The sequence below is a fragment of the Leptopilina heterotoma genome, unplaced genomic scaffold (genome assembly GCF_015476425.1).
Source record: "Leptopilina heterotoma isolate Lh14 unplaced genomic scaffold, ASM1547642v1 Lhet_65, whole genome shotgun sequence".
NCBI lineage: Eukaryota > Metazoa > Arthropoda > Insecta > Hymenoptera > Figitidae > Leptopilina > Leptopilina heterotoma.
This window is the reverse complement of record NW_025111152.1, coordinates 3,247,175-3,258,221: the sequence shown is the minus strand read 5'-3', so window position 1 is coordinate 3,258,221 and position 11,047 is coordinate 3,247,175. Positions and strand designations below refer to the sequence as shown.

At 30.4% G+C, this 11,047-nt stretch overlaps 1 protein-coding gene across 1 annotated transcript; it reads right to left on the bottom strand.

Annotated features, from left to right (window-relative positions):
• Positions 1–8,519: 8,519 nt before the first annotated feature.
• LOC122510035 lies at positions 8,520–10,010 on the bottom strand. The gene is made up of 2 exons (XM_043624424.1): positions 9,846–10,010; positions 8,520–9,718 (listed from the first exon to the last, which is right to left on the bottom strand). Exons 1-2 carry the CDS (start codon positions 9,858–9,860, stop codon positions 9,428–9,430), a joined length of 306 nt encoding a protein of 101 aa, XP_043480359.1. The 5' UTR covers positions 9,861–10,010; the 3' UTR covers positions 8,520–9,427.
• Between the last annotated feature and the right edge of the window lie 1,037 nt (positions 10,011–11,047).

The window sequence follows — 11,047 nt, the reverse complement described above, 5'->3', positions numbered from 1 at the left end:
TACTGAGTCTCATAGCATGGTAAAATTGCCTAATTGTGTGGCTATAACCATTGACAATATACTCTAGTTAAAGTGTGTCTCACTGCCTGGCTAAAATTGCCTAAATGTTTGACTACCAACTAACTGCTTAATTCAATGTTGTCTTACAATTAGTTTCGCCAAGATCCACAGCCAAATGTTCAGTTTTCCCAATGTCTTTTGACATTATTGATCGATATTTCTATGGGGAAAACCAACTTACGATTATGACATGTTGTTATTATACTTAATAATTATTTGCTACCTTGCAGATTTGTTCAGTGCCATCAAATATAATATTAATTTATCTTTCACATTTTTTCTTGTGCCTGCCCGGAAAAGAAGCACTCGCTTCGCTCGTGCATCAAATGTCGCGGCCCTTATAATGTAATACAGTATTCATACAAAAATGTAAATATTATTATATACAACCCAAGCAAAAATTGACAACTGGCGCAGTACTGCGCCAGTACTGCCCAGTACTGGCGGAGTACTGGCCGCCATGGTTGAACCAGTACTGGCATTTGACCGAAATGATAACGCTTTTCAGTACTGGTTTCATGTTACTGGTGCAGTACTGGCAGCCAGTACTGGTTTAGTACCCGTGTAGAAAAATCTTATGGCGCTGGCCTGAATCAGACCAGACCGTCTATTTTCCAATCTAGTGGAAAATTTATTAAAATTCAATATTAATATAATAAAAAAAAAATTAATTTATATTTGCAAACATGTAATAATCCCCAACTTTTAACTTTTAATCAAATTAATGTTTACAACGCAGAATAAACGCAATCCTATAACGAAATAAAATTTGCCATTGTGGGGAATCGAATCTACTACCTACGGACTTCTAGCCTAATACTCTAACCACTACCCTATCGAAGCTCCAGGATAATAAATTTTAATTTTCGACACCTTTTACACCTACAATTAAGAAGGAGCGTTTAACGAGCTGACGATGAGGGGCGCAATAACGTCGCTCTTTTATAAACTCCGCTTTCGAGAACAAGTGTCATATGCTACTTTATATAATAAATGCATAAAAAGTCAAAGAAATTGCACGTATATACAATGAAGGAAACAAACAATTGCACTGTTATACTATCAAATCCTCATAAACGTCTGGTCGCGGGGGTTCCGGGGGTCTCCCCCCGACGGGATCCAGGGGCGGAGCACCGGCCAGGGGGTTCGGGGGTCGGAGCCCCCCGACTACAAAAAACCAACTCAAAATAATAATAATTTATGACATTTCAAAGAACGGCATTTTCTAATACATCAAGAGACCGGACGCGTCGGGGGGCAAAGCCCCCCCAAACCTAGTCGCGTACTTAGAAGTATCAATAAAAAGTATAATAAAAGATTAAAAACAGAATTTTTCACGCGAGCGATTTCATCAAGAAGGTTAGAAACTCTCAGAAAATGGCGCGAGTCGTGTAGACTTTTTTACCGACATGCATTCTAATTTGATTTTCTTCTCACAGGTGGCGCATTTTTAGTTGTGCTTCCGCCGCTTTAAATAGCAAGTCACTACAACGTTTCTGATTGGCTGTTAAATGAAAACTGTGAAATAAAGTGTGAAATAAAGTAAAAAGTGTGAAATAAAGAGACTAGGAACAATATACGCATGCGCGGAAATATTTATATGATCGTTCGCTATAAAACGCCCTTTCTCGCACATTTTCTTTGCACCAGAAGTGGGACTTTTTATGCATGTATTATATAAAATTATTATTTAATTGAACTAAATTAAAAAAGAACCAAATAAGTAAATTACCTAATAAATTTCCATAAATTACTTCTAAAATATCCATAAATTACCATAAATTACCTACATTAAATATTTTAGGTCTAATTTGTGTTTTACATATTTTAATAAATTATCGTATAAATTTCCATAAATTACCGCAAAATTTTCCATAAATTACCATAAATTACCAACGTTAAATTTTTTATTTAAAAATTTATCGTCAACATTTTCATAAATTATCTCATAAATTTCCATAAATTACCGCGAAAATTTCCATAAATTACCATAAATTACCGATGTTAATTTTTTTAGTTCTCGTTTGTGTTTTAAATAGTTTTATAAACTATCATCAAAATGTTGATAGATTACCGCATAAATTTCCATAAATGACTGAAATCCAAAATTTTAATGATAATTTTTGCTTTACATGTCTTTACTATATTATTGCAAAAATTTTTATAAATTACCGCAAGAATTTTTATAAATTGTTAAAATAAAAGTTTTTAATTGTAACTTATGTGGAACATATCTTTACGAATTATTGCGAAAGTTTCTATAACCCGTGTAGAAAAATTGTTGGGTTCTAGTGTGGTGCCAGAAAGACAGTCTATTCTCTAACTGGGCGCTGAAAAGACCATGGGCTAATCAGACCAGTGACGATCGAACTAGTGATCGGATTTTTTTTTGAGAATCGATTCTTAGATTCTCTCGATTCTTATAAATTTGTCGATTCTAGGAATCGAAGAATCGATTTCAAAAATCGATTCTAGCAAGGAATCGTTTTTGATTCCTTAAATACTTTTTACAATTATTTTTTTTTTATTTCTATGTAGAAATTGTATTTCTTAGAAAAAATTTTTCATTTAATTAATTTTTGTATTTGTTATTTGGTTTTGTGATATTAATGAATTAAATTTTATGCTATTTTTCAAAAAAGTTTAAAGTAGAGATTTAAATTTACAAAATTCTAATTTTATAAGCTGTATAAATAAAAAATAATTTATGTAATTTACGAAGCACACACCGCAACGCACCTTACCTCCATTATTTATTTTTTGAAAATAATTCCAAATTTTAATTCACGGCATTTTGGAAAAGAATTGAAAACAAATTTCAACAAAATTATAAGAAAAATGTGATTATACCGGTTATACATATACCACGTGTACAGATTAGCGCCGAAAAAATAAATAATGAGTACACTGAAAAAAATCTCGATGATATTATTAACTATGACCCTATAGTTAATCTTAATCTAGTAAAAGTAATAAGGATTCCTAATCATTATGGTTAGGATCGCTAGATTGATTCAACAAATTCAAGCCTGGCAAAAACAACTCTGCAAATCCTAGTCAAATTGACTAGGATTTTAGTAATTTTGCCTATTTCCATAATGCGCACGCGTCTGCTTCTGTTCTGACAGTGTTTACCTCTATATCTATCGCGTCATTTATCGTGATTTCGTGAAATGATTTTTTATCATTACTCGCGTCTATTTTTTGTACATAAAATGGAGTTCTTACATACATCAAAATTGCTGGTTTCTCGGAACCTCTGGAAATATAGATAGTCCATGTTTTAGAAAGTAAACTATTTAATTATATTAGTCAATTCCTTCAGACTTTTTTGGTTAGGTTTCAATATAAATCATCGAAATTTTTACGCACGTGGTGACAACATTTTTACTATTTTAATCGCGCAGTGTGTTTGAAAATTTACCTTTGCAATAATTTGTGTATTTAAATTTATTTTCATTTAAATGGCATAAATTATTAAAAATAAATAGTTTTTGACAAGTGTATAAAACTGTGTACTTGAAATGTGTAAAACATCATCTGATTAAGTATTGTATTTTGACTCGAAAATCTAGTGTCAATATTATATACGCGTTTATTTTTTCTTTTTTTTTATATATCCGTTTACGATTTTATCTTTTGACTTTTTACAATTAATTAAACATTTGTTTTTTTTTATTATTGTTGTGCTGTTAATTGCACTTTTATATTGAAATAGTTTTAAATTTTTAACTATTGACGCAGGAAAACTGCAGAGAAAAGCAGATAGTCGCATTAGCGACAGAGTTGGAGCGCCACCCTCGAAGGCTAAAGTCTTACGACAGTTCCGAGGGAGGGTAAAGGGCTCCAGAAGAAGGGTTACGGGTTTTAGTGGGTCGGGCTGATAGTAGGTCGCCAGTTTATTAAAATTATAACATTTATTTATTCATCTTTTTTTAAATATTTCCTTTTGTTTCATTGTACCAACCCCACATAACCTTGGAGTGCGGAATCCAAGGTATCTGTAGGCAGATTTCCCAAAAGTCCCTAAGCAAAAAAAAAGGTATATAAATACAAAGTCAAATGTAAATATGTTCAAATACAATAATTAATTTTTTTCTTTTAATTAGTTTTTCTCTTTTATTTGATAATAAGAATTTGTTTAGCAATTTCAAATAATTAAGATACACAGTGTAAATCTAGTATTATTCTCCTAGTCAATTTGACTATTTTTTCCTGATTACATCGACTAATTTTTCTGGTCACTTTAACCCTTAAACCGCACACTGCCGAATCCATCCTTAAACCGCACACTGGGTGTGCGACACCCAGGGACTTTTAAGTGTGTTCTCCAAGCTGGAATAGGATATTATCTTTTGGAAAAATTATCTTATATATAGCTCAGTACATCTATTTTGAAGAAAAATAGGTTTCATAATGATTTATTTAATTTTAATAATTAAAAAATTGTTTTTTAAAACTACTTAAATTACCTTAAACCAAAAACTGGGTGTCAAACAAGCAGAAATTTTTCGCCGACAACTTCATAAAGTTATCAAATAAACAAAGACACTTGGGAGACTAATGTACCTCACGGAACATAAAGTTAAGTACAAAATGTATCGTCCAATAACGACACATGTTCAATTTTTACGACTTTAAACGAAATATTAGAGTAAAAAGCTAGAATATGGGTGTCGCACACCCAGGGTGCGGTTTAAGGGTTAACTATGCTTGAATTTTATTACTTTGACTAGGATTCTATAGTGGGTTCCTCTCGTAACTAGGAAACCTAGTTAATTCCTGGTATACGGGTCCTAGGCATTTTTTTCGGTGTAATTTCAGTTTTTCGAACCAATCAGCATAAACATGCTGTTGGATCAACCAATAACGGCACATTCTGAGTATGCTCACAGCAACTCTTGAAACGCCCAATAAATATGTCACTGTGCAGACAGCAGACGTTGGAATTGTGACGTAAAAAATCGATTCTTCTCGATTTTCTTTAGTATAGAATCGATTCTTGGAAGTCGAGAATCGATTCTTCACAGGAATCGGACTCGATTCTACCATCACTAGATCGAACCACGCGTTGGTCCAGACTGGACGAGCTAATCAGGGCTAATGAGCAGTGCTAATATTTAAAATTTTAGGTTCGATTTCAATATTTCAGTTTTTTAATTTTAAATAATTTACCCAAATTTACTCGGTTCTCACATTTATTGAATGTAATGTGAAAAAACCGCTGCTAAGTGGTACATTTTTATAATTTTAATGTTCATTTCATGAACACTTTGCTTCCTCATAGAAATAATAATAATTGAAATATAAGAATTAATTTTTATAAAAGAGTTAAAAATCATTAAATCTTCGTCCAAAAAATATGTTTTTATATATTCTATAAGATGGTTATAATAGTTTAATAATTACACATAAACAAGAATGTTGACAAAATTATATTTTCCACAATTTTTGATTTTTCAAATACCAATAATTCGATAATTTTTGACCGAATCAGGTTAAAAAATAGGTCAATCGAAGCCTTTTTTAATGCTCTACAAGTTGGTAATGAAACTTTTAAAGTTTCTTTTATATTTTTCAACAAAATTTTCAAAAAAGTGTTATTTTCGAAAAATTTAGAGTTTTAAAACTTTAATATCTCTGGCTAATATAAACGAAAAATGTTTAATGAAGGCTCAAAAGATGCGTCTGAAAAAACTCTACAAAACTAAAGAAAAACATTTATAGGTGCCCTAACATTTTTTTTAAGTTATGGCCAAAAAACGTTTTTTTACAAAATGAAAAATGCAAAAAAAATATAGTTAAACTTTATGAATCGGGATGAAAATACTCTCATTGTATGTCCCCCGGGGAGACCTACAATTTAATAAAAAATTGAGGCCATTAGCTCTTTCTCGTTCTGAGATATTGAGGAAAATGTAATGTTAGTACACACACACACATCGGGACAAATTTTTAAAATCCGTTTTTTAGACTTCGGAGATCAAAATATATCGAATTTTTTTTTTATTTATTTAGAACATTTATACGGGCAGTCCCCATTCGTACATAAAGTACTAAAAGTTTAGGTATAACGAAAAAAAATTTATAAATATGTCAAAAATCACAATCGAAAATTTTGCTAATACAATCCTTCCTCTATGAGGAAGCAATATGAATTATTAATAATAATAAATATTATTGTTATTCATATATATGTGTGTATATGTATTTAATGACAATAACTTATTATTATAATAATTATATTATTTTCAAATAAATAATATACTGTACTAGCAGTAAATATCATTTAAAATAGTAATATTAAAAAATAATTTTAATAAAAAAACAATTTGCGTTAATTGGTACATTTTTTAAATTCATTCTTTAACAGGCCTTAAACATTATTTACAAACATATTTACAATTTTAATTTATAACACTTATACAGATTAAATATAGTAATTTTATTATTTTATATAACACTTACAATGAAAAATATCCGCTCGCATTTGGGATCGAACTTACGCCCCCCACCCTTGACGACCCGACTCGAAGCATTTAAACCGCACGGCCACTGAAGTCTGGGTGTGAACTCTCCTAATTTACTATATCAATGCCAGTGTCATATATTCTGTTGCTTATAAGGACGAAGTGAAAACTATGACTAAAATTATTACACATAATAATCCCGAATTATTTTAATTATTATATATGAATATTTAAATAAATAATTCTTACTACAATTATAATCATTAAACAATTTTTTAAAGTATTACTTTCAGTTTTATCAAACATTTTTTAAATAATTGAATTCTTTTGACGAATTTCAATAGAATTCTTAAGTATAATTATACACTTTTCTAAGAATTCGATTAAAATTGTATTAAAAATAATTAAGAAATTCTGAGATTAACTAAGAAATTTTTAATAATAAAAAAATTCTAAGAATTTTATTATTTATAAAAATAATTGAATTATTGAGAAGAAACTTATAAAAAATTTGTAAATACTTATTGAATTTTTGTGAAAGGTTTTCTATTTATGAAAGTAATTAAATTTTTGCCTACATTTTATTTTGCCAAGAATCTTGTTAAAAATTTGGAAAATAATTGAATTTCAGAGAACGATTTTATTATTTATAAAGATAAATAATTGAAATTTTGATGAGAATTTAAAAAAATTTTTGAACATAATTGAATTTCTGTGTAGAATTTTGTTAATTTATGAATGTTTAAATTAGGTTATTATTATTAAACAATTTATTTATTTGCTGTAGTGTATTAGTGTCAATAAATGCTTTATTGAATCACCAAAACCAATAACTCAACAAGTCACTGAAAATAAAGCGTCTGTGTTCAGTTAGGTTCCGCAGCATAGTGGTTAGGGCGTTAGTTTCGTAGTCCGTAGGTCGTAGGTTCAAGTCTCGCGTGCGTTAGATTTTATTTATTTCGTAGGTTTGCGTTTATTCCGATTTTTCTGTATTGTATAGTTATCTAATGATCTCAAATATGCTATGAGCAGTTTTTCCAGGGTTTTGGGAGAGGAAAGAATTCTGTAAGTAAGGGTCAAGCAGTATTTAATAAGGTTCTAGGAACACTTGCTTTCCTCCTTTTACCATCTAAATTTGTCGCTAACCAGGGGTTTGCAGGAGGTAATCAGAGTTAACTTGCAATGCAAATAAACTCTGCTTTCATCCTATTACATCCTTACAAACCCTCAGTTTTAAGGAGGTAAGCAGGTCTAAAAGTTCGACTCGGGTAACTTCTCCAACACTCAATTGTTTATAGTGTTTTTAACTGAAATTTTTCTACAGATAAATTATTTTTAATAATGAATCAAATACAATATGTTAAAAAATTTATCTAATTTCAGGAGAATTTGAATTATTAGGCATTTTTCAAAAATCTAAGTTCTTTAGAATTTTTAATTAAATTCATTGAAAATTTTATTTATAATAATTCATATAAACCTACAATATTTATTTTTAAACGATTCTTTAGATTGATTAAATTATTCCATTGAATTTTGAAGTGACAATCCATGTATAAATTCAAAGAAGACCGACAAATCGGGCACTAAAGTCTTGATTGTAGGGGAGAGTGGGGCAAAGGCGCTAGGTTTACATTTATCGATGTATATTTTTTAAATTAAGCAATTAATTTATGCGGTCTTTGTTTTTCATTATTCTAAAACTAATCAACAAGAAATTTTAATAGTTGTTATTTAGTATATTATAATTATAAATACATTATTTAATGAAATTTAAAAACAATGCAAAATAATGCCTTTGTCCCACACGCTGGAGCAGAGACGTTTTTGCATATATTTCTGAAAGAAAGCATTTATAAGCCTTAAAAAAATTAACAAGTGATATTCATTAGTATAATATTTACGAAACATAAGGTTAACAACATATTATTAAAAGAATTATACTATTTAAATAAAAAATAAAAACTTTTTGTGATTTTAACCTTATATTGTGAATTAATACATAGAAAATTCGAATATTGTAGGCACTTCGGCCTGGAGCGTTACACGCTACAAAAAGAGCATCAAGGTCGTATTTAATGAGATGATGAATCGAAGCCGAAATAACTTTAGAATATCGTGGATTCTCGTCAGGTCCACCATCGACAGTAAAAATCCCAATAGGTTTAATTACCTGTTCACCTAAGTAATTATTTATTTTTAATATTTCATCGAATTCTGGTAACTTCATAAGTTTCTCGACATCTACAACATGGGAATATGCTGTAGATGAAGAATGTTTTGCGGAGCGGATTGCAATGTAAGTAGGCCCAGAATACGTCACTGCGTCAAGTTTTCCGAACTTATTTGGTTCGATGTTAACTCCTGCATAAACGGATGGTATGAGTTTATGTGCAGGAGCAACAACCCAATCGTGATCGGGTAATGATACCCTGTATTCTAAATGCATTAGCAAAGGGGCTTGTTTTTTTTATGATTTTCATTTTGTGCTTTTGTTAGTTTAACAGGCACTGTAGAAATGTGTCTCTTTCCTTCTAAAGTATCAGATCTATGAGGGATAAGGCGTAAGTAAACTGCAGACCTGCTTAGAGTAAATCCAAAATCATTTTTCAACGATGTGGTTAGTTCATCTAAAGTTTTAATGCTTCTTATTGCTTCAGTCTGTCGTCTTTCATGAGCCGCACTACCAAAAATAGCAATATTGACGATGGTCTTCAAAAGTTCTGGTTGGTCTTCTTCAATTGAAGGGCGGCCCTCTTTATCCCTAAGACGAAGTTGCTTTTTTAATGCTGCATTGTTTTCACATAATTCCTCTAGTACCCGTTTTCTATTTTGTCGGTATTTCGAAGATCGTTCTTAAATGTTTTCTTTTGCTTCTAATTGTTTTTTAACCTCTATTAATTCCCTTTTTTCTTTACCAGCTCCGCATTTTCATCGTAACTTAAAAAATTTACATTGTTTCTGACAGTAAGCGCTACTATTTCTGAATTTAATATTCGGATTCGATCTTTTAGTCGATCTTGAGCAGGAGTCACTCTTTTCTTTTCCTGAATTACATTGCTATTTTCTGTTACATCTAATAATATGCTTTCATTATTGTCAGTTAGATCCTTTTGGTTAGACGAAGATGATTTTGGTAAATTTACAACCTCATTTTGTTCAGTTTGGTCATGTCTTACATCTCGAGCCTACACAAAAAAAAATTTTGTTTTAAAGATAAAAAATTTAGAAGATTGTTTTTAAATTATTAAAAATATAATTTTAATTATTTAAAAATATGATTAACAAAATGTTGAGTAAACTTATGGTAATTACTTTTGTCCAAAACATGTCCAATTTGGCTCTTTTTTCCTTATTATGTCAGACAATTCGTGAAGTTTACTATTTAATTTACTTCTAAAATCTTCATCCTTTTTAATTGCATTCCAAAATACTGTACATTGTCTTTGCAAATCACCTGATTTTGTGTTAGGAAATGCTTCTTTATATTTCGAAAATAAATTATGAAAATCATTTTTTTTCTCCATTTCACCTAAAAAAAATCCATTTAAAACATCTAAGTAATAAAATATTTTCATTAAATTATTATTCTTTTTTAGGAATTGATCCACTAACTATACCTATAAATATAAAAATGTACAGATTCCAATAAGCTAAATAAAAAATTTTGAGGTTAGATTAACCTATTTCACAAATAATCATTGAGGAAAGTGTTAGATTTTATTCAAAATACAATACCTTTTTCTAGTAAACATATATTTTATTCCATGGAAAATAAATTCGTTTTCGTTACAATAATTAACAATAAAGAAGGAATTAAGCAATTTCACTTGTTTATGTCATTTACATAAATCGAGCTGATCGATCTAAATAACTTTGCCTGTACATACTAACATTTACGTAGTCGGTAAAATCAATACATCCTAAAGGTAAGTACTCAAGTTCTGTATGATGCAGGGTTAAGCTATGTATAAGGCTATGTTTACATAACTGAGTTTAAATGCTGCATTTTGCGTTGAATAAGGCCTAAGCACAACTAAGACAAGTGTTCACGTAAGAAGGATACGGGATGAGAGAGGATTCTTATACATATTTCTCTTTCTGTCTCACGTTACCATGACGACCATGCATAAGCAAGCGATTTGTGATCGTTGCCTTAGAACCGATAAAAAATTTTTTCAGTAATGCAGTGTGACGTCACATTTTTGTTACACCCATCCTTCCCTAACGTCACAAATCATCACAAATTTATAATTCCACCCCCCCCCCCTTAAAGGTGTGACGTAGTTTATGGACGGCCCCTGATTTGTACTTTAAAAATTTTGAATTCTAGTGATGCCAATGAAGTCCTATATAGCATACAGTTAGACAGTCTACATTAGACCGTCCACAAAAATCCCATATAGCATACAGTTAGACCGTCCAGATTAGACCGCCCAGATGCGTCTAGTTGGGGCAATCACTGGACTCCAGACTGCCCCGAAATTTTTCTACACGGAAAATTACCGCATAAATTT